The sequence below is a fragment of the Zosterops lateralis genome, assembly GCF_965231275.1.
Source record: "Zosterops lateralis genome assembly, chromosome: 4".
In the NCBI taxonomy this organism is placed as follows: Eukaryota; Metazoa; Chordata; class Aves; order Passeriformes; family Zosteropidae; genus Zosterops; species Zosterops lateralis.
Genome location: NC_139765.1, coordinates 1780584 through 1804762, shown reverse-complemented (window position 1 = coordinate 1804762; position 24179 = coordinate 1780584). Strand labels below are relative to the sequence as shown.

General features: G+C 48.8%; 1 protein-coding gene across 1 annotated transcript; it reads left to right on the top strand.

The window, feature by feature from the left end:
• The first annotated feature begins 1935 nt into the window (after positions 1 to 1935).
• Positions 1936 to 23262, top strand: ADA2 (adenosine deaminase 2). The gene is made up of 10 exons (XM_083858763.1): positions 1936 to 2850; positions 3748 to 4073; positions 6324 to 6546; positions 13451 to 13661; positions 15982 to 16109; positions 17360 to 17450; positions 17752 to 17860; positions 18803 to 18960; positions 19725 to 19927; positions 20555 to 23262. The coding sequence occupies exons 2-10, from the start codon at positions 3761 to 3763 to the stop codon at positions 20661 to 20663; spliced, it is 1545 nt and encodes a 514-aa protein (XP_083714889.1). The 5' UTR covers positions 1936 to 2850; positions 3748 to 3760; the 3' UTR covers positions 20664 to 23262.
• Positions 23263 to 24179: the final 917 nt, after the last annotated feature.

The following is a 24179-nucleotide window of genomic DNA, read 5'->3' as shown; positions in this document are numbered from 1 at the left end:
GCTCCTTTGGCTTACATAAAAATGGGAAACACACAGAAAACACAGCCAGGTCTGCATCACCCCTGGGTGCTGGATTTATCACTGTAGCTTTTGCTATCACCTACAGACCCTGTCAGGCTTTAACCTGGGGCTGGCAGCTGCAGTGGCTGACCCTCCACAGCAGCAGGATGGACTCTGAGCTGAAAGATGAAGTGAGAAACACAGATCTGCTGCTGCTGCTGCCTCTGTGGTCCTTCCCCCTTTATGCAGCAGCATGGCTGGCCATGCTCCCCTGTGCACTGCTGATGCTGCTGCTGCAAGGAACAGGGTGGTGGGGGCCCAGCTGTGGCCACAGCAGGATTGATGCAGGAGGGACAGGTGGGAAAACCTTCAGGGAATGGCTCCTGTCACCTTCAAGAGGCTGGGAAGGTTTGAAGGAAGGCAGTTCACACATGGAACTGAAACTGAAGCAGGGGGAACTCGCTGTGAGCTCTCAGTGCTGGCCTCCAGCTATTTAAAGCTTCAGATGCATCTGAGAGGCAGCTGGGCATAAAGGAGGTCTGGCAGCTTGCACAGACACACACCCAGGACAGGAGCTTTGGAACACTGCTGGGTACAGCTGCAGCAGCTGAGAGAGGTAGGAAGCACCCCAGAAATCAAGGAAAAGCTGGGCTGGTTGGTGAAGGAGCAGGGCATTCCTGGTGCCCCTATCAGCCTTGGCTAAAACAGCACATTTACAAACTGCAAGAACAAAACTTCAGCCAGGGAGCTGAAGACTCTTCAGGGGCCACACAAACCTGGACAGGAACTGCCAACATGCTCCTGTGGGCAGACACAGAGCTATTGCAAAGCCTCCAAACAGGCCACTTGGTTCTCAGGAAGAATTCAGGCAGGCTGAGAGATGTGTTGGTGTGGAAATGACAACTATAACGTTCCTTGTTAGTCCTTGAGATGGGGGCAAGTCTTCCTATACATGCTCAGTTCCCAGGGAAGCCTGAAGCCAGGGTTTTGGCTTCTGCCTGCAGGCACTGATGAACACAATGATGAACCCAGTCCTCCCCCAGATGGGGCTCCTTGTTGTCCTCTTCTCCCTCTTTCCATCTTCCATGTCCAGACTGATCTCACCAAAAAGCAGCTGTGGTCCTATTTCACCAGGATTTTTCTATTTTCAGAGCATGCATCACATTTTAATAGAGAGCAAAGCATCTCAAACACCTGCTTATTTCCTAGCCCAACCCTTGCAACATCTGTACAAAACTCTCCTGGCAATGCCTGCAATTGCTTATGTGGAAAAGTCCCATCAAAGAAATGTCTGAGCACTGGACTTTGGCTTTGATTTTCAAACATGATTTGAAAGGTTGAACCACTACAAATCTCTGAGGCTCTCTGGCAGGAATTTCCAAGACCTCTGCCAGGCTGTGAGCTATTTGAGACCCCTCACACAGCATTTGAATCACCCTCAGGGCTCCACTGTGGGATCCTGTCTCTAGCACCCAATTGCTCACTATAAAGCCAGTTTTCCAGCTGCCTGGGCTGAATTTGGCTTGCTGGAACTAATGCCAGGCTTTACTACTACAGGCAAATGAAAGCAATTCCCTTCCTTCACTGATATTGTTCCCTTGAAGGTATTTGGAGGCAGAACTCTTGTCCCTACTGAACCATCCTTTTTCACTCCAAACCCTTCCCTCCTCACACCTCCCATCCTCGAGTCGCTTTCATCAACCAGTGGCTGCTGCTGAGCATATTTGAGTCATCTTTGCACTCCACTGATCTCCCTTTTTTGGGAGCAGGATCATCTAGAGACTCAAGGAATTCCCATCCTGCTGAGGAGCAGGCAAGGGGACACAGCCACCCTCTGCAAATGCTTCCTCATCAGGATTTAGGGAGTATTTGGGATCCCTGCACAGATGCTGGGACTGATCTTAGTGACAGCAGAGAGTGAAGGGACCAGGAAAGAAGGGAAAGCTGGCAAATGTCCAGCTGGGACAGTCAGGGAGGGTGGGCAGCCTGAACACTCTGCTTTCAGTCTCTTCTTGTAGTGCCAGCTAATGAAATTTAATATATCATTGACCAGACTCTGCTCTCTCTGCCTCAAAAACAATCTTTGGGACTGCTGTGTGTTGTTTTCAATAGTTCTTAACTTACAAAACCTTTCTCTTCTTTTTCAATATTTAAAATGATTAATTTTTTTTGACCAAATGAAACCAAATGGACTTTGCTCTCCCCTGGGAGCCGTTTATGTAACATCTGTTTTAAGTGGTTTAAAACTCAGCCCGTTGAACTGTGTGAAATAAAACTGAAAATTTTAGAAATTACCGTATTTGCTGTGATTAAAAAAAAAAAAAAAAAAAAAAAAAAGTCCATCCTCACCTACACCTGACTTTGTTCCCAGGCTGGAGTTTATCCCTGCTGGATTTGCCTGCCTCACTCATACAGACCACTTAATTTCAAGGTACAAATCGCTCTTTTCTCAGCTGCAAAAGCATTAGAGAGCAGAGCTCGCAGTGTCGCTGGCATCAAACTCCCTATATCAGATTAAATCTCCAAGCTTGTGAGTATTCCTGGGACACCGAGCGGGCTTTGGGAGTTTCCCTGCACCGGAGGAGATTTAAAAGCTGAGTTTGTGTGCCAGGAATCAGCCGCTGCCCCTCCGTCCCATTTTTCTCATCACCTCCCCTGCTTCCTCTCCTCCCTCCTCCTTATATATTCATGAAGCCGGGGTGAAATAAAAGCTGGGCGGCAGCACAGGAAGAGGAACTCGGTGTGCCGGGCTCCGGGACAGACCCTGCTGTGCATCTTTATCCCTGCTGGGACAACGCTCCCGGCTCTCCCCAGCGTGGGCTCCGCACGCCGGCAGGAGAAGGGTTAACAGTAAGTGAGCTCAGTCTCAGCACGGAGGAGATAACACTTTTCTTTGGGATGTTTTCTTTTTCTAAGCTCAAAGCCAGGCCTGCTATGGGGCTGCTCTGTTTGCTGCCCTGCATACTTTCAACCCTGGGATTGGGGACCCACAGATGGAGAAGTGCACAAGCAGGGCATTTCTGTGTAATTCACACAGGCTTATTTCAAAATATTGAGCCCTTCTCCAGCCTGTTTTGCTCTGGGGAGGTTGGCATGGAGGGTGGTGTTGGAGGATTATATTGCAGTTGTGCTTTTTGGGGGGAGGGAGAGCTCTGAGAGCTCACACATGCCTGTCTCCTGTGAGCTCTTACTACTCCCATGGTCTCATTTCCATCCCCTTTCTACTGGGATTGCAAGGGAAGGACACCCCTCTGTTGCTGCAGAGGAAGCCTTGGGGTTTTGCCCATAAATTAACCCTTTGGGGAGCAGGAATGTATTATAAGGGTGCAACAGGATCTTCTCTCAACAGGAGGGAATTGGGGTCTGATAAGCTCATGCCAAGCCCCTTACCTGGACACTGTGAGCACAGCCAGCACCTTGGCACCCCTTGTTCAGTGAGGCTCCATCCCAGCTGGCAAGCAGCATCCTGATCCCACCAATTCCCCCTTCCAGGGCGGGACCTTTGCCTTTACTGCAAGATGTGCTGCCAGTCTGACCCAAGGAGCAATTTCTCCTCACCCTACCCAGCCTTGCTGTGTGCCATCAGCAGCCATAAGGGGTGTGCTGATCCACTGGCCCTAAATTCAGGGGATGTTGGTACCAGTACTGAGCATCCCATTAACTCAATGACCCAACAACTTCACATCCCATTGCCCAGGTGCCACCTTCTGACCTCTGCTAACTCTTCAGTCTTTTCTCCCTGTCAAGGTGCAGCTCTAAGATGAAACCTCCACCTGGGCAAGGTGTAAGGCTGGCATTCCTTCTCCTGAGCCTGGCTCCCCTCTGCCTTCCCAGCCCTCTCTGGAAGGACCGGGACTCCCTGATGCAGGAGGAGAAAGCCCATCAGACAGGTGGCAACTTGGTGCTGAGCAGGCAAGAGCAGCAGCTCAGCACAAAGCTGGTGAATCTCAAGAAGAAGGAAGTGGAAACAGCAATGAGTACAGGACAGTTTCCTCCAAGCATGCACTTCTTCAGGGCAAAAAGCCTCATTGATCAGAGCGCGGTGTTCAGCATCCTAAAGCGCATGCCAAAAGGTAGGCTGGGCTTAGGGAGCCTCATCTCACTCATCCTTTCTCACCTTTTGCTTTCTGAGCTGGGACAAAGCACAGGATGTGGGAGACAAAGTTATGGGAGCTGTGAATTGTGCTCATTGGGTTCCAGGAAAAGCCCTGACTCCGAGCTCAGGGATGGGGTAGGGGGAGAGAGGAAGAGGGGGATGGATTGGATGAATGCACATTTCCAGCAATTATGGCGTTTGGTTTAACTTAAAATATGGATCCTTAAGTCTTTCAGGAGTGGAGAAGGAGCAGAGGAAGCAAAGACAAGAAATAACAGAGATTCCCATTTACTGAAACATTAGCATGTTCCAGCCAGGGCTTCTCTTTTTCCCCACATACACATTCCACAAACAGGTTACCAGCCTTGTCTTATTCTGCATCCCACCAGCCTTGTCTTATTCTGTATCCTAGCCAAAAGTGTTGCATTCCCCAAAAAGTGTTTCTGCAGGTGGTTCTGTAGCAGACCTGGAACTCTTCTGGAAACTCTGGGGGCACTAGGGGAAGAAAGGGCTACCTCTAACACTGAAATCTTCTTCTTTGATTGTTGTGTACTTCCAGCTCTTAAAGGATTATAAAAGGGTGAGAAAGCAACTTTTTACACGGGCAGGTAGTGACAGGACCAGGGGGATCAGTATTGAATTAAAAGAGGAGAGATTTAGGTTAGATATAAAAGTCTTTCCTCAGAGGGCAGTGAGGCACTGGAACACTTGCCCAGAGAAGTTGTGACTGCTCCATCCCTGGAAGTGTTCACAGCAGATTGGATGTGGCTCTGAGCAATCTTCCCAACTTCTCCCTCCCAGTGTCTGCTGTGGGATGCAGATCCCGGCCTTGCAGCATCCTAATCCATTACTGTAAACAATTAGTGTGTCAGAAATGTCATTATCCTTTCATGGCTGGATTGAACAGTTAGGAATTTAAAAGCACTCCCCTCTTCACCTCCAGTATCACTGATACCAAGAGGGAGTCAAAACAAATAATTAACACTTTTCAATCCAGACAATGTTAAAATGTGTTCTTGGAATCTCTGCAAGGGCTGTAAGCTCTTAGGGCCAAGATCACATCCCTGTAGCTGTTTGAGCAGGACTTGATCAGAGCCCATGGAAGCTCCTGTTGTTTCAAGCACTATTATAATGTTTGTTGCTGCTCACACAGGGAAGGAGTGACTTTGCCAGCCAGAGGAGGGTCAGGCAGCTGCAGCATCCCCAGCCTGGTGCACCAGCTCTGCTGAGAGCAGCAGCCACAGCTCCTCAGCATCTTCACAGCCAGACCTTCCTTAGTTGGAGGTCATAGACATGAGTCTCTATCAGATTATTCCACTATAAATTATAGTCTGGAACTTAATCTAATGTCGAATACATGCCAGTCTTGTGTCTTGTTCATGCTATTGGTGTTCTCCCTTTACCCCTGAGGGCATCTAAGCTATTTAGACTAAGAGGTCTCTCCCGAACTAATAAAATACATATCTAAGACTTCAGCTCTCACAGTATCTTCCCTTCACAAAGGTGAGGCTTAGTTCAAGCACCAATAACACCGGGAATCTTTGGAAAAGGAGAGATTTCAGCAAAATGAAATTATAAGGAAGGTGAGCAGACAGAGGGTGCCTCCTGTGCCAGCAAGACTGGCAGTTGCCAACATACTGCACAATAACAGAGCACCCCAGAGGCCCCTCATGGCCAGCAGCAGATGTACAATGTAAGGGAACATGCTTTGGATAAGGCACAGAAGTAAATTGCACTTCTGCATCTGAGTGCAATTCCCCAGAGTAACGTGGTCTGGGATTGTGGTGTGTGCCAGAGCTCCAGAGAGCTGAGAGAAGAGACACAAAAATTGAAGCTGGGATCCAAACAGCTTAGGTACAGAGCTTAGCTTGAGGTGTGCCTTGTAAAACTGCTGCCTCCTGTGCGAGTTTATCTTTATATCAGTGGGGCCTGAGCCAGCTCAAAGCAAAGTCTGTCTGAAAGACCTTTAATAACTCAGAGCATTTTCCATCCCAGTGGAGCAGCAGAGCTCCCCATCGATTTCCCCCCTCCCTGTGCTCCCAGGGAGCTGTCACACTCTGCCTGCCCAGTGCCTGCTGAGGAGGTGGCCACATCCACCAGCCTGGGGCACTCACAGCCTTCTAGAAGCATTTCCAGACACCCCTGCATGGGTGAACAACCCACCATCACACCAAACCTCCATCCCAGCTGCTCGGGCTCATGGGGATGTCCTTGTCCCCCCCACCAGGTGCTGTGCTCCACCTGCACGACCTGGCCATGCTCGATGCGGGCTGGCTGGTGTACAATGCCTCCTACCTGCCCGGCTGCTACATCTGCTTCACCTCCTCGGGCTCCGTGCGCTTCCGCTTCTCCCAGAGCCGCCCTGCCCACCTACCGGCCCAGTGCTCCCAGTGGCTGCTGCTGGAAACCTACCGGGGACAGCTCAGCGACGTGGCCGAATTTGACAGAGGGTGAGTGAGGAGCCGGTGATGAGCCTGATGGTGTCCCGTGGCAGCATTCTGTAGGAGTTCTCTGGTCCAGTTTTCCCTTTTGCTGATGCTCTGCAAGTGAAGACCTCATGTAGGAACATTCTGGTCCAGCTTTCCTGCTTGCTGGCTGCTGTAGAAGTGAAGAGCTCATGGAGAAGCACTCTGGTCCAATTTTCCCCTTTGCTGCTGCTCTGGAAGTGAGGAGCTCATGTAGGATCACTCTGGTCCAGCTTTTCCATTTTCTCACTGCTCTGCAAGTGAGGAGCTCATGTAGGAACACTGTGATCCAGTTTTCCCCTTTGCTCCCTGCTCTGGAAGTGAGGAGCTCATGGAGAAGCACTCAGGTCCAGTTTTTCTGCTTGCTGGCTGCTCTGCAAGTGAGGAGCTCATGTAGGAGCTCTCTGGTCCACCTTTCCTATTTCTCACTGCTGTGGAAGTGAGGAGCTCATGTAGGACCACTCTGGTCCAGCTACAGGCTAGATATCAGGAAAAAAGTTTTTTGCAGAAAGGGTATAAAGTATTGGAATGGCCTACCTGGGAAGGTGGTGGATTCACCATCTCTAGAGGTGTTTAAGAAAAAACTGGATGTGGCACTTGGTGCCATGGTTTAGTTGAGGTTAGGGTTGGGTTGATGGTCCTGGAGGTCTCTTCCAACATGATGATTGTGATTCTTTCCCCTTTGCTGCTGCTCTGGAAGTGAGGAGCTCACACAGGATCACTGTGGTCCAGCTTTCCCATTTCTCACTGCTCTGGAAGTGAGGGCTCCATTTAGGGATGTGCACATGGAAAAGCAAACAGCAATGTAAGAGCTTGAAGGCTGCTGCATTAACTAAGCCAGAGTCAGGGACCACAAAAACCTGAATTTTTCTCTGCACACTCACTCTGGCCCTCTGCACAGACATGCTGAGGACAGTGGTTTAAGTAGATTTAAGAGAGCAGTGCCCAGCTCTCTTCAGCACCCAGGCTGAATGGGCTCTCAGTGTGGGACAGGACTGCATGGTGCCTCATCCAGTGAGGTATCCAAAAACTGGATGAGGGAGCCAGGTAGCTGATGAACAGGCTCTCCCCAACAGCAGAAAAAGCCCTTTGCAAAGTCATTGTTTTGATTCGAGCAAGAAGTTGGGCAAACTCTTCATGTTAATGGTTACACTAGCAAAACCCCTCAAACTTCCCAAAATAAAACCCAACCCAAACACCAAACTTGTTTTCTGAGGCTTGCCTTTGAAGCCCCACTGGCACCCACCAATGTGCAGCACTCATTCCCAACAGGCTCCTCAGGTTCCTGGGCACTGGCTGAGCCAAGGAACCCCACAGACAGGACCCCTGCCTGCTTTGGGGGCTCTTTCCCCTCAAACACCCTCCTGCTAACAGAGATTCTGCCCTTACAGGCAAGGCTCCTGCAGCTGCCCAGGTGCTCACACCTCAGCTGGCTCCCCAAAGGATCACTCACCCTCCTGCAGGAGCTCCCCAGGGCATCACTCACCCTCCTGCAGGAGCTCTTCTCCCTGCAGGCAGCTCCTGCCTTTACTGCTGGCAGCCTTTTATCAGGACCAGGCTGGTCTGAACCCACCTGGCCTTTATTCACTCACAGGTGGCTGGGAAGAGCCTGGCTCCCCCTCCAGCCGCTGGTGATGGGAAGACAGAATCCTATCTCCCCATCCCATTGATCCCGGGACAAAGCCGTGCTGAAAAGGCCAAGAGGAAGCAAGCAGTTCTGCTGTGGTGTGTGGGGGGCTGGAGAGAGCACCTAAATAATGCATGAAGTCAGATACTGAGCGATGAGGACAAAGGGAAATATTGAGTAGCCATCCATTCAGAGGGCACGGCTGTCCCCAGCGCTCCAGGGGCTGGGGGCTGCAGAAAAAACAGAGGGTGGGGTGTCATGTAATGACAGGCAGCATCGCCATGCCAACACACAAGGAGAGGGCTGGGTTAAGGCAATGCAGATGACCCTAATTCCAGCATTTCCGAAGTGAAACTTGGTGGGTTTTACTGCAGTGCTCTTCAGTGAGGTTGTATGCTCTTAAATAGAGACCTTTTAATTCTTAGTGAGCTGCTGTTCCCTCCATGTGGAAGCTGTCTGGGAAGAAGGTCAGGTTGGGAAGCTGAGGAACTTCCTTCCAGAGTTGTGGGATGGTATTGTCTTCCCTCCACAAAACCAGCAAAGGGCAGGGCAGAGGGGTCTGTCTCTCCAGGGCATCCACCATCCCTCTCTTATGGAGGTCCAGAAGGGAAGGAGAAAGTGATGCCAGACCCTGGGCTCTTGACCTTTTATATCCTGAGGCTCAACTGCCCTGCCACTGTGATGGAAGAAATAAGATCCAGTGAGAAGTCACTTATCTCTGTCTTCCAGAGAGAAAACAGGTTCCCCATTAGCTCCCTTCCATTTCTGCTGGGAGTGATGAGGAAGGAAAGATGACAGCAGCAGCTCTCTTCAACCACACCAGGAGACCCATAAATAACGTGCAGGGGATTGGATTTTGAAACAGCTTCACTTCCTTAAAGGCCAAGCAATTGCAGTGGGCATTTAGAAGTGCTCTAAGGAGCAACCCTTCATTGCACTTGTTTTCAGCTGAGTTTCCAAGCCATGATGCCACTTTCTGGCTAAAGGGCAGGGCATCCTGTCCACCTGGGTGACTGGGGCTGTGCATTGTGTGGTTCCCTCTGTTCCTGTGTGGAAACATTTGTTTTCAGAGGTAGCATTGCCACATTCTTCTTTTTTTGTGCTTGTCTGACTGTTTAGTGGCCACAAGTCAGAGCAGGATTGCAGAGTGGCAGGCACTGCATGGGGACACAAGACACAGCCTCACTGCAAGGGGCTCCCCAAATGTGGAGGGGAAACTGAGGCAGGGCCCAATGAGGTGATTTTCCTCAGCAAACATGTGCCTGAGCCAAGAGCAAACTTGGATATCTCATATCCTGGGTGCTGACTTATCTATTTGAGTACGTTGTCCTTCATTTCTTGCCCTTCTGTGCTCATCACCACAAAATCACAGAGGAGTCATTAAGCATAATGTGCAAACACACCAACAACAGCCACACTGAGGCACTTCCCCTCCCATTTTCATCTAATCCCTGGGCACTAGTCTAGGGGTTAGGAATGTTTTTTGGCCGTCTGGAAATAGGTCTCTAGCCAGGAATAGGCCCCAATCTGTTCTGCCTCTCAGTTTCTGGAAACTCTCCCAGTCTCTTGAACATGTGCATCCCAGGCTACCTCTCTCCTGCACTCCTCTCTGCCCTTGAGCACTGACAAGCTGAGAGAAAGCAGATGTCAGAGGAAAGAACGGATGGATAGTTGGGTGGTTTCAAGGAAGTGCCAAGGGAATATGGCAGCAGGGAAGGGCTCTCATGCAAGACAGGGTGGATCAGCAAATGTGAAGGAACAATGGAAACGTTTCTGAGAAGCTGCACCTCTTTCACCTTGCAGCATTTCTGGCCAGGAGGGGATGGAACAAAGGGGAACCTGCATGATTTTTGCTGTTTGCATTTTTAGGTACACTCACACACCTAATGTGTGTGTGTGTGTGCTTTGGAAGGGACTCCTTTTGTTTGTTTCCCTCAAGAGAAGGTCTAATCATTCCTATTCAAAACACACATCTCATGGGCCAAGACCCCAGAGAATTGTGTTACTGGTAAGCTTCCAAAAGGATGCTCTTAGGAGAGCCAGGAGACCATGGGCCAAGGGACAGCAAAAGGAAGGGAATTTTGCTTTCAGACTTAAAAGGAAAAACAATCCTCACTTATTTTCTTCACAATCAATTACGATACAGGAGAATGACATTTTTTCCCCTCAAGAAGTAACACAATGGCTGCCACATCTCCAAAGCAAGAGCATACCCCCAGATATTTAGGGAAGCAGCATTGACATTCAGGATATTTGTAAAATACCAGCCCCCAGCAACCCAAGGACTGAGGCTGTGCCCAGCAGAGCTCTCTATCACCAGGATGAAGTCATCTGTGAGGGAGCTGACACCACGGCCCAGGCTGCAGGGACAGCTCCCCTGGGTGCTGGTGGCTGCCCAAGCTGCCATCACCTTCCCCTCCGTGTCCCCTGCCTGCCTTATCTCACAGAAAAATAGGGCAGCGTGGGGGGGAAAGAAAGGAATAAAAAATCCACTACAGAAACAAAGCACTCTGCTCCCTCTACAAGTCTCCCCTTGGGGAGAAGAAGAGGGGATGAGAAAGAGAGAGAGAGAAAGGGAATGAACCACATGTGACAGATGTTAGTCACACTATTTAATGCACCACTGGAAGACATTTAGATACTCCGGTGAGGAGAGGGGCATAATTACCCATCAGGAGCAGGGAAAAGCATCCCTTTAAAAACAAGGCAGCAAAACCTTTCACTTCTGTATTATATAGCACAGGGAAAGGAAAACGGGGGGAAAAAACCCAGGAAAAGAGGAAGCAAAGCCACAGTTGAGAATAAATAACCCTTGGCTGGTCATTTTAGCTGTGCCGCTTTGGGGCATATGCATTGCAATAGCATTGTTCAGTGCATATATGACATGACATGGAAGGCTATTTGTAGTCTGCACCTGATCACTGGTGAAGGCCCATTCCAGAAAAGAAGAAAAAAAAATAATTGTATTTATGAAGCTTTGCCCCATCTGCATGAGCTACTGATGGCAAAAGCCCCCCAAACCCTTAGGAGATTATCTGGTTATCAAGGATGGATCACTATTATGCAATAAATCTTCAACAGTTGTAAGGATCAATAATCAGTCTCAAAGGGAAGGGGATTATAAAGAGAAGTACAATTTGATTTATGTGCTTTTAGGAGCAGGGTGGTGCGGGGATTTATCGCTGTTTCTACCCCAGGAGCACAGGCTAAGTAAACAACCAGGAGTTTGTACAGCCAGATTTAAAGGCGGGGAGCTGAGCCCTGTGTGTGCCCATTGCTGGAGGAGCTGAATTCTCACAGGGCAAGGGAAAAAAGCAGTGGGACCCCAACTAACCAGCCATTCTTATCTGAAATGGAGCTGCCTGGAGGGGTGAGAAGGGCCTTGCAGGACCTTTTGATCCACGGGGAGGTTTTTCCCTCCCGTGCTCAGCTCCTGGCAGGTGCTCTCCACTGTGCCCAGCTGGAGGGGACCATGAGGGAAAGGGGAAAAAAAATCTCTTTTCCCCCAGCTCTTCCCACTCGAAACCTCCCTGCACACCTGGCCAGGAGCTCCTGGCTCCCGCATCCCTGATTTCTAAGGGATGCTCCTGCTGCTGCTGCTCCTCCTCGCCCCTTCCGTGGTCCAGCTCGGTCCTCTCTGGTTTACTGGATTACTGAACAGTAGCTGGGGTTGCCCAGTGTCCTGTGGTAATGGCACCAAAGCCCCTATTGTAATTCATGGGAGGGCAGAGCCCAAGTTGCTGTGGAAACCTTATCTCTGAGTTTTCTCGGCTGTGGAGCATTTAGAGTCTCATCCTTAGCAGTAGTAGCATCTCTTTTACATACAGGTTTGCGTCTAAAATTGTTCTTGGTGGAGAAATTAACAGAGTGAGGAAGAAATGAAAGTGCAGCCCCTGGAAGAGAATCCTTAGAGGGGGAAACAGCAGAAAATCCTGGGGGAACAGGCTCTGTTTTATGGGCAGGATGGAGGGATTCAAAAGGCATCTCTGTCCAGGATGTCTCAGTTTATGGGTTTGGACCAGATCACATTTTACATCTGTAGGGGGGCTGCAGGGGTTTAATTCCATCCACAGAAGTGTCCTGGATGAAGATAATAAGATCACAAATCAAAGCCACACCTCCCATATAACAGAGCAGAGCACTGCACGAGGATGGGGGCCAAGACATCAAACAGGAAACACTATTAAAGATCAGTAGCTGTTATTGAGGGGAAACAATATTCTCAGATGAAAGCTGAAGCATGGCTGAAGGTATTTCTGTCTGAACCTGCTTAGCCCCTGACACGAGATAAGCACTGGGCCAGCAAGAAAACATCTGGAGGTTTCTGTGATGGCTTCCATTTGTCCACCCAGAAATGAGGTTAATCACCCCTGCATTGCCCACTGGTAGGAGAAATTTATTATGAACTACTCTTTAGGTAGAAGAAGGAGGGCAAAGCTTCAGGGTGGGATGAAGACTATCAGCTTGCCAGAGGATGGTGGTGTGGCACAGATGCCTAAATGCAAGCTGTCACCCACAATTAGATAATCTTGCAATTTCCTTCTCCCTTAAACTCTCCTGATAAAGCTACCCACTGTCTCTCTGGATTTCTGAAAGAGGCTTCTATGCCAGCTGAGTATACGGAGGAAATAAATACATTTCCATCACAGGGCTGAGATTCTTATCAGCTGTTCCCCTGAAGTAGCTACCAGCAAGGCAGGCAGGGCATCAGGTTTGTTCTCACTGGTGGGGAAAAAGGATTTCTGATCCAGGATTGTCTCTCCCTTGCATTTTTTTAGCTGGCATATTTTGACAATACAAAGGTACCAGGACAACTTACAGGCTCAGCAAGCAGGTTGGTGGTGGCCCAGTTGGTGGCATCTCCTGTAAACTCAGTCTGCCTTTCAGGTGCTGAACAGAGGAACAAGTGTTGTTTCATCTTCTGCGCATTGAAGATTCTTGGGAAAACACATTGTCTGCAGGAGGAACGTGTATGCCTCTTTCACAGCATTGGGATACCCTGGGTAGCAGAGTATAATTGATGTAAAAGCACAATACTTGCATTTGTAACTCTATTTCTTCAAAAAATGGAGGTTTTAAGCACCTACTCCTACCCTGCTTACAGCTCAACATGTATCATACAGATTCTGTAATATGCAGTAAATACAGCAGGCAGAAAAATGACCTGAATGCTTCTTCCCAGTTGCACCAGTCACTGCTGTACTGCAATGCCCACAGGCTCTGTTTGCTCTCCTCATTCCTTCTCTCCTCCCTTTTCTATAGCTTGCTGAGAAACCTGACCCTGGTGACAGATGCCCCTGAGCTGGCCTACCCCTCTCAGGCTTCCATTTGGAAAAGATTTGAAGAAATCTTTCTCACTGCCTCAGGACTTATCTGCTATGCACCTGTGTTCAAGGCCTATTTCTACCAGGGGCTGCTGGAGCTCTATGAAGATAACATACAGTATGTTGAGATAAGAGCAATCCTGCCTGCGGTATGTGGGGTTTGGCTTCTCTCACAGTCTGTTAAATCCATGTTTTTCCACAGGTTTTCTTGAATTTAGTTTTTGGATGTTTGCATGCCTGTCCTTCTAAGGATGCTGGAAAACTTTGATCATATTTAAATGTCTTTCTTGGAGATTTGCACAAGCAAGGGGGATGAAAGTGAGAGACTCTTTGTTCTTAATGGCTAAGGGAGATACCTGCTGTGACACAGGCACAAAACTACGTTTTACAGTCAGACTGGGAGCTGTGTCAAAATCTTGCTCAGTGGGAAATTGTAGCTCAGTTTTGTCTGCACCAGAATCACCTGTTCTGTGGCAGCTACTCTGAACAAATTTCCTGTCTTGAATAGAGACTTATTCTGGAACAGTTATTTCAAATCCTCCGCTTATTTCAGAACAATTGCTCTGAATAGGCGAGTCAATCAATTGGCAAAACACAACCTTCCACAATTTGCAGACAACCTAAAATTTTGCCTGTGTGCGTGAAGTATGAACTGCTCCCTTTCATTGCCATTAACACCAAAATCTGGGAATAGTTCAGGCCTTTCTCCCTGCTGGTCACCCAGAGCTGGTCAGATTGTCCTACAAACCCACTCTGCCCTAATGCCTCCCCAAGCACCAGCAGACTACACCACCCTAACAGTGTTCCCACTCTCCCAGTGACAGTTTTGTCACTGCAGACACACCTTTCCTGTACAATTCTCCAGCCCAGCTCCATGCAGGACTCCCTGGGCGTGGGACTTCTGTCAGTCCTGAGAGGAGAAGGATGCATTGCAAAGGGAAAAAAAAAAAAGGGATGTGGAAAAGTCCACAAAGTTTACATGCATCTTACTTTGCTGGGGGTTGCTATAAGCCAGTTGCTCTGAATTCAGCCACCAGCTGTCTTTGGGGTACCTGGAAAGAGAAAATAACATCAATGTCAACATGCCTGTGCTGTGGCCATACAGATTTCCAGGCCAAGAGCATCTGCCAGGATACAAGTGCATGGGCTGACTGGAAAACACCCTGCCTTTACCATCAGCTCTTAGAGAGTCCTTTTGAAGAGAGGCTTGGCAGGGAAGATTTGCTTCCCATCCAGCTCCTAATGCTGTGAGAGCCTGCAGAGCCCTGGGGCTCTGTGCTGTGAGCTCCAGGCAGGCTGGAGCTGGGCTGACAGGGCAGGGAAAAGCTTCCTGGGGAAAGTCAAGGTAAGCAGGGTGTGAGCAAGATGCTGGTGATCCTACACAAGGCTGGGACAGCAAAGCTGACACTGCACAATCTCTCCTTGCAGCAAAGGCTGCCAGGAGCAGCCCCTGAGGTAAAGTAAATGAAAAAGTGGGATTTAGTGCGAAACAGCAAACACTGTGGAAAAGCCCTGTAAGCCCAGCTGTGTTTGCAGATTCAGCTGTGTAAAGTCTCACATTCCCATGGGCTGCAGCTGGGGAAAATTCCCTCTGAGCATCTGCAGCTGCCCCATGGCTGCTGGTGCCTGCAAGGGGGACACCACATTGTGATGGAGTGGGGGCTCTGCGAGGGGGGCAGCTCCAGAGAGGAAATTAGGAGGTGAAGTGGAGCTGTTGAAGGCTGGAAGAGAAAGGTGACAGAAAAAAGAAGGGTGAGAGGAGAATTGGTGGAGTGCTGCTGTCTGTGAGTGACTCCAGGCAGGGTCTTTGTGGGATAATATCAATGGGGCATTAGGGTCTCCACCCCTGCTGAAATCAGGGCAAAAACCCTAAGAACTGCCCTGCTAGTGAGGAACCTCCAGAGCAAGCTTATGAGACAGAGCAGCCCAAAAGGATTCTTTATCTCAGTTTGCAGGCAGAGACCCGGGAAAGCATGGCCAGACTAGCTCAAGGTCAGGAAGCAAACCTCTGGCAGAGGGGAGGGAGCAGGAGCCCAGCTCAGCTGGTGGCTTATGGAGCTCAGCCATCGCGTGCCTTGGGGCTGCCTGGGCTGACAGACTGCCACTGCAAGGCACAGAGCATGTGTGAGCTGCCAGACAGCTGGACAAAACACTCCAGCATTGGATACAGACAGGAGTAAGGGGTCATGGTCTCCTCTGGGTTCTCAAGGGCATTTGCTTGCCACGCCTGAACGCTGAGAAACTTGTATCACACAGGAGGGAGGAAACCTACTCCTTGGCTCTTGCCAGCTAGCAAAGGCTTGAAGAAGAAAATGTTCTGCACAGATTTCGCTGCTTTTGTTTTCCTGCCCTGTTCTCAGGACCTGCAGCACTCTGCTTCTCCCAAGGCTTTTGTCACTTTATTTCTCCCACCTCCCAATAAAACAGCTCCTGTAACCAACTGCTCCTCACACACTTTCCACGCTGCAGGTGTACGAGCTGGACGGCACCAGGCACGATAAATCATGGTCTGTGGCAACCTACCAGGAGGTGACCAGGCAGTTTGTGAAGGAGCACCCAGACTTTGTTGGAGCCAAGGTTATATTTGCAGCACACAGGTAGAGGCTGAGCAGGGCTGAGTGGCTGCATTGGATGTGGGCAGAGGGCTGGGAGAAGCAATGCTAAAGGCTGGGCTGGAGCTCCAAAGTTGAGCTGGCAATGTCCACGTGGGTTTATAGAGCCGGGATGTTGACTCCTGAAGCATTCCCTGGCGTGGGTAAAAGGCTGAGGATGAGAATTCATCTATAAAATCTGCCTACGTGCGAAGCGAGCGGGGCGGACTCAGAGGAGTATCCATGAGCTCTGGGAGCTGGAATGAGCCAGGCAGGGCTCTGTGTGTGCGTGTCCAAGCTGTGCCTGCTCTCCTCTCCCTGCAGAGACTGAGGCAGTGACAGCAGTGCCCCAGTTTGGGCACTGGGAGGGGCAGAGGTCCCAGTGGGACCCTGCACATGCAGCCTGTGGACGGTATGTCCGTGCTGCTGCCCGGGCACAAGGCTGCTCTCCAAGTCAGCCAGATGCCATGAAGTCATGTGAGGTGATCCTCAGCAAGAGGAGCAGACCTCTCAGCAGAGCTTACTCGCTCTGGTTTGGCACCATGCCCTCTCCAGCTCAGAGCTGGCTTGCCTCTCTGGCCAGATTGAGTATGGACACATTCTGCAAAATGCACCCAGAAACTGAAGTCTGATAGGGCTGGAAGAAACCTAAATGTAAAACTCTGTTGAAATGCAGTTACTGGCTCACATATCAAGAGGATGTGTGTACATACATGTGCACATAGCCAGTTTCCCCTATGCTTCTCCCCATATCAGTTTGGAGCTGTGGCATTCCCATATCACCCCTCCCTTACCTGTTCTTGACTGTAGGTGTCACATCACTCACCATGTCTGATCTGGTGTGACAAGGAGTCACACATAGGCTGGAAGAAACCTAAATGTAAGAAATGCAGTTACTGCCTCACCTCCCAACAAGACAGCTGGGAGGAAAGAAAAAAAAAATTAAATATTTTCTCTCCACACTGTTGTGTTCCCTCCCCTGCTTGGTAAATGGGAAAACCAGTGAGTTAGACAAGCATGCCTCAACTCAAGTGACAGCAGGGTCTAGCCAGGCATTTCCTGGTCATTCATGGGTTTCCTTTCAAAATATCAATTTTCTGCTGCTGTCCCTCTAGAGACCCGAAGCTGGTTGTCAGATTCAGGAGGAACCTGCATTTTGGAAATACCCCTGGGGGCCCCATTTCACAACTCAAACCCCGAGAAGGCAGGCCCATGGGAGTCAGCCTCTGCAGCTCTTTCTCTCTCTTGCTCTCTAGGATGCTGAATGTTTCCCAGATTAAAGAAGACATCCTCACTGCCATGGCACTCAGAGCCCGATTCCCAGACACCCTGGCAGGCTTCGACCTGGTAACTGTATTTCTTCTGGGGCTTCACATTAACCCCTGGTGATACAACCACAAATACACCGTGGCATATGTTGTATACCAGAGCCAGAACCTCGGCTGCTGCACTGAAAATCAGTGTTAATGAATTGCAAATCCTCCAGCTAAGGATTTTGTTCAGGGTAATTGACAAAATCCCCTGAAAGAATCAGCTCCCTACCCCACAGCATTGTAATTTCAGCACAGCTGGCACCTCATTTATATAGAGCTGTAAGTCCCACCATCTTCCCAAGCGTGCTCAAAAATACCTTTCTGCTTTCCCCCAGGTTGGTGATGAGGATGAAGGTCATTCCTTATGGGACCTGAAGGATGCCCTGACCATCCCATATTCCATGGGGGTCAACTTGCCATACTTCTTCCATGCTGGGGAGACTGGTAAGCATGAGGACTCAAGGCTTGTTACTGCCTGCAGAGAGAGGCAAGACTGAAATCTTGCAAAGAGCAGAAGCAGCAAGCCTGGCTTGCCTGCTGGCTGTACCAAGAGGATGTGTGTGCATACATGTGCACATAACCAGTTTCCCCTCTGCTTCTCCCCGTATCAGTTTGGAGTTGTGGCATTCCCACAGGATCCCTCCCTTACCTACTGCTCCCTGCTTTTGACATTGCTCAGCATCTTTGACCTGGTGGGACAAGGAGACACATGTAAGAGTTATTACTAGTAGCCATTTCCCCCTTGGAACAGCACTCCCTCCCCATCCACAACAGCAGCAGAGTCCCCCAGCCATCATTTTACATTTTAAGGTGAAATAATGTTTGAGCCAGACTTGAGTTTTAACTGGCCAGGCTCATCAAAGTAACTGATGTAGCCTTCATTCCTAGGGCAGTGTATTATTATTGGCAATATGTTATTCACTCTGTATTGGTGGGATTTATCCTAACCATGAGAGTCAGGTGTAACTTGTGCCTTGTGTGCTACACGTTGCCATCTACAGAAAAAGTGTGGTTATCCTGGGCTCCCTTTACAGCCACGGGCAGGAACAAGCACTTCTAAGCCACCATACATCTCATTCTAATGCACAGGCTACTCGTCAATAATTGTTACTTCTCTCCATTGACAATTAATGGAGTCCAGCATCATTAGCTCAGCTGCAAGAGCAAAACCGTAAATATCTAAAGCCAGGTGAGAGGAGTGGGTATCTCTATGCTGGGCAACATCCTGGGCAGATTCAGATCCCTGTTTCACTGAAAATGCAAGTTCTGAGCATGAACAACCCTCTCACCTCACAACTGGGACATCTATTAACAAAATCACCTAGCAGTTTGAGCAGCTTTACTTCCTCACAGCACTTGCAGTGATTGTTTTCTGTCTCTGCTCAGACTGGCAGGGCACCTCTGTGGATAATAATGTGCTGGATGCATTGCTACTGAATACCAGCAGGATTGGCCATGGGCTTGCTCTCATTAAACACCCAGTGGCCAAAAGTTTGTCTCTGAAGAGGGATATTCCTGTAGAAGTCTGTCCCATCTCCAATCAGGTATGTTGTTAAAAGCTTAATTCTTGTGGCTGGGTCACTGGAAAGGTGTGAGAGTCAGCTTAGTTTCCTTTGCACCACCTTACACTGCAGTTTGACATACACTGGGAATATATATAAAGCTTGTAATGCCAGTCAGAAAAAAAATAATTTATATTCCTATCTAGAGGGACTTGGGGAGGCAATCATCTAGTGGAGATGAGGCCCAGAGCCACAGAGGTGTCTTAAGAGACATAATTGAAAATACTTTAAACCAGGAGGGCCAAAGGCTGAGAAGGTGGGATGGTAACTGGGAGTCCTTGGTTTTGCAGAATTCATAACCAGTGGGAACTCTTGTGCAGCCCATTATTGTGGTGCCATTGTCCCCTGGGTGCAGCAGGAAGGATACTTTGGGTGGAGATTTACTGGTGTGAGCCTTAAGGGACAGAATTCTGACACCAGCTGCACTCAAGCTAAACACCACAGCAAATGTGCAACCAAAAGACTGTTCCTGAATGGCTCACAGTCAAATTGTTCTAAACAAGCACAAGTTATTCACCCCACTGGCCTTGATTAAAGTGATTTATTTAAGGAATTAATCTCCTTGTCCAGGCAGTGGAGACAAGCTGGTTTCTCCTGCAGCAGTTCAGAGCAGAAAACATTCTGAACAGTCCTCTGGAGCCTGTCCCTGCCTGACCTGCTGTCACAGGCAGCCCTGGCAGGGGTCAGTGGGACACAGCTGCAGCAATAACCTGGCCTGGTGTTGTCTCCCACTCTTCCCCACCCAGGTCCTGCTGCTGGTAGGTGACTTGAGGAGTCACCCTGCAGCTGACCTCATGGCTGAGGGGCACCCCATTGTCATCAGCCCCGATGATCCCCCTGTCTTTGGGGCAAAGGGAGTCTCCTATGACTTCTACGAGGTGTTCATGGCCATAGGAGGGATGAATGCTGACCTGAGGACCCTAAAACAGCTTGCACTCAACTCCATAAAGTAAGTTCATCACCTCTCTCACCTTGTCATGGTAATCATAAGGAGACTATCAGCTTTATCCCCTTGCTTGCACTTGGGTTTTGGCTCCAGAGTCTCTTCTGCCATGAGGTGGGCTTCTGTTATTCCAAAATCTCCTCTGTGTCTCGTCCAAAGGCTGGACACAGGGACCCCAGAGGCTCCTCTGCCTGTGCTCTCAAGTGCCTTTCTCTGACTCTATTGCTCAGTGTATTCTTCCTTTTCCATCCTTTGTGTACTTGCCTCCACCACCTGGTTCTGGGTTTAGGAGAAATCTTGTGTCTTTGTATCACTTTTCTATTTCTGCCAAAATTTGACTTGCTGCAGTGTTTGCCATGACTCACCTGGAAAACGCAGGAAAACAATTAGCATTTAACTAACCCCTTTTTCTATTAACTGGACAGTTCTGAATGTCCAAAAATAGTTCGGATATGATGCCCAGGGTCTTCCTGCACATTCCTCAGCTCCTGCCTGTTTACACTGTGTGGTGCAGGCATGTCCTGCAAGGGTTAATCTCCTGCTGCCTCCTGCCTTTTCATTTCGGTGCTGCTCTTGAAATAGCTGCCCCCTTGTCTCCTGCCCTGATACTGCCTTTCCTCCTCCTCCCCACAGATACAGTGCCATGCTACCAGATGAGAAAGCCAAGGCCAGAGAGGTCTGGCAGAAAAAATGGGACCAATTTGTGGCTGACCTCTCTGATAGCTTTCCAAGAGAGCTGTAGAGAGGATGAGGCTCATCTCAGAAGGCATTTTGGCAAGCTGGAGTGAGGCAGACTGATTGCTGAGAGGAAGACTGCATCTTCCATGTGACCTGAGCAGATGAATGGACGTCAAAGTCTCACCTGGAAATCTACTAAACCAGGCTTAATGGGCTTAAAGCTGAGAAGGAGCTGCACTATCCTGTGAAACTCATGGATTGGAGATTAAAAGGGAGCAGTGAGCCTTTAGAGCAACCACAAGAAATAGTCATGCTCAAAAGAGTCATAACAATTAAAAATTGCCAATGACCAAATCCTGACATCCTTATTCAGGGAAAAAAAAATGCTTTCCAATTAGAGGCAGCAGGAGATTGCCAACAGGAGGATCTCTGAATTTTGGCTTATCATTACAAAATGCAGACCTTGTCCGGAAACAGCAAAGACAAACATCCAACCATTTGGGCCACTGACCTTCAAGAGAGCAAGGACTGAAAATGACTCTTGTTATGTTTAACCCTGGGCCTGCTGCCAAAATAGCACTGCTAGGTCGAGGAACCAGTCATAGCTCTGATGTCTGCTATTTCAGGACCTACCATGGCTGGAAACAAGCTGGTGGGACTTGCTCCCAGAACATTAAAGCCTGGTTGCACAGTGATCATAAAGGCAGAAGAGAAGTGCCTCACTTGCCAGCAGTTTTTTTATTACAAAGTCTTTTCCTGTCCTCTGGTCAAAAGGAAGACAAAACACATTTCAGGTTAAGTCAAAAACATCCTGGTTTCCCAGACCCAGCTTGATTAAAACTATCCCCCCTGCACAAGGCCATGTTAACACAGACATTTATAGGAAATACCTTTTGGTTTAAGGGAGCTCCACTACCAGCCTTTGTTGCTGAACTCATTGTTCAGAATTGTCAGAGAGATTTTCACCTTGGTACAGAACTGCTGTGGATGTCCACAGGGCTCATTTGGACCTTTGTGGTTTCCAGCTCCTTGGAAAAAAACAAAACAGAACAAACTACATAAGAAATAATCCCCTGACAAGCTGATTCCCTGTCTTAACATCATCAAAAATATCAGGAGGAGAACTAGTTGTAGGGAGACTGGGGGAAAAAATTAAAAAATAAAAGACATCTTAATCAGATTGATAAATAAATTCAGAAAAAAATTTCAGCACACATATGCCAAGCATACAGCCAGGATCAAAGAGCATCTTGCCCTGACTTCAGTACAATCATGCTGGTTTGCATCAGTCAAGGGAGAATTGACAAAAGTTCCTACCCAAAGACGTCTCCCTCCTCTGAACCACAGACTTTCAGAGGCTGTTATTCCCTAATCTGACCAGCCTGGGCCAATTGGGTCTCTTTATGCTTTCTGTTAATTGTCTCAAGCTGCCTGGCCATGGTGTTTATTTCCACTGACCTTGGTTGAAGCACCTTAGCAGGAGGCAAACACACTTATTACAGAAATGGATCAAGCTGTGCAGCCTGTGTTAAACTGCCCACACTTCACAGGCTGCAGCTTCATCTCTGGTTATCCCAGAGAAAATAATAACCAACCAAACCAAACACGCCACAAACCCCATCAGGGAAACACAAATGAAATCACAACAGGCTGCAGGTGTGTGCATTGCAGGAGGCAGCAAGACAAACCACAGAAATGCAAAAGTGAGAATCATCACACTCTTCACTAACTGAGGGGGTTGAAGTGCCTCACACCCCCAGCCCTTTTCAGTCACAGCTACCTCTGCTCCAGCTCTCACTGCCCACATCCCCAACATTTTCCTCTGGAGCATCCTGGTGCTTTTTTTGCAGACTGACCTCTCCTGGGCCTTGATGCAGGTTTGGTCCTGGGAGGATTTTTGTGCTGGAGGAGCAGCAGAGCAAAGCCACCCTCACTCCTGCTCCATGGGTGTTGCATACAGAGCTCAGACTAAAGTCCCCAGGGGAAGCTTTGGCCATGGCCAGGTTGTAAATGCTGACTTGGGAAGTGCCTTATTTGTAATGCTGCTGAGGAGAACCACTGCAGACCAGCAGAATGGCTGCTAACCAAACCCTCTCAGCAACATGATCTTCCAGCTTTGCTATATGTGGATGGATGAGGATCTTAATTTGCCATCAGTTGATTCTCCCTTAAATAAGCCTCTTTGCTGCCAAGGTGAAGCTAATCATTACAGAGCCTTTGTGGGAGGAGCTGAGCTCCTCAACACACAGGTGGACCCATGCCCCTTCCTTTTCTATCACAGCAGAAAGCTTTCAGCTGTTCCTCCATACTGTCCCTTGAGGTCCTGAACCACTTTTTGGTCACCTGTAATCCTCCTTTCTCCTCATTACCTGCAGTAGTTGCAGGGCTAGATCTTCCATTTGCCGAATGCTTGCTGGAACCAGTTTACCTGCTGTGTCCAGTTAGGTTTTGCTTTCCTAGGACAAGCTTGTAGTGCACATGGACATTTATTTATTTCACAACTGTGCCCCAAGTGCCTGGAGCCACCAGTGTGTGATGCTGTCCAGGATTGCAGCAGAATCAGGTTTCTGCAGAAAGCACAGGGGGTTAAAATGGCACAGGTCTGATGCAGCCCTCAAGAAGTGTGGCAGAGGAAGGGCCAGCCTGCCTTGCTGCTGGGGAGCTGCTCTTCCTTAGTTGGGAGAAAGGTGTAAATTGAGAAGCCCAAGGCTGTATCCTCACCTCTCTAACTCCAGGTGTGCAAAAAAAAAAGGGAGGAATTTAGGCTGGACCACAGCAGTTATAAAAGATCAATCCATTCAGCTCCAAAGCTTTGGGTAAATTTGGCTGCAGGGCTTCACTGAGACTTTTAGCAGCAATATTCCAAGAGTTTTCCTGCCAGTCTATTCCCTTTTCCCCAGTACCTTGGCTCCCTGCTCACATTTGTTGGCAAATGCATCACATATAATGCTCTCTTGCTTGTCTCTTTCAGAACACAGGCTATAATTAAATTTTAAAACCTGTCTTAATCGTGGGGGGTTATTTTTTCTTTTTCTTCTTCTTTCTGTCTCCCTGTTAAAAAGACCAAGGGTTACCCAGATTTGATGGGAGGTTTTAATCTGGAACATGCAGTGAGAGGGGGATGTCTCATATCACTCAGCCTGGAGTGATCAGGGAGTCAGGAATGCCTTCACAGCAAGCTGCAAAGGGCAGTTTGATCTGTGGAGCTAAAACAGTGTTCATCACCTGGCCAGGACACCTCACAGGTCCCCTGTTCCCCCTTCCCCAAACCCCACAGCAGCTGCATCCAGCTCAGGGCTGTGTTTTGATACAGGATTTGTTGTGCTGCCTCTCCTCCCGCTACAGTTTTGTACCATCTCTGTGGCGGTTACAGCATAGGAAAGTAAAGGAATGACTGAAGGTCATTTAACCTCCTTTCAGCATGATTTTTAGGAGGGGAATAGAGGGAAACAAAGAGAAGACTATATGATCAGCCCGTTCTTTTCAAAGAAAGAGAATTATTCAAAGGATTGCTTTGTAGAGCACCAGGTACAACGTGTACCACCCTAAGTACTGGTGGTGGGCATAGAAAGTGCCAGCT

Excerpts from the sequence above, each read along its gene's own strand:
- ADA2 (XM_083858763.1), top strand. The coding sequence starts at position 3,761 with ATGAAACCTCCACCTGGGCAAGGTGTAAGGCTGGCATTCCTTCTCCTG. Across the intron at positions 16,110-17,359 it reads GTTATATTTGCAGCACACAG|GATGCTGAATGTTTCCCAGA; the intron begins GTAGAGGCTGAG and ends CTTGCTCTCTAG. Across the intron at positions 17,861-18,802 it reads CTTCCATGCTGGGGAGACTG|ACTGGCAGGGCACCTCTGTG; the intron begins GTAAGCATGAGG and ends GTCTCTGCTCAG.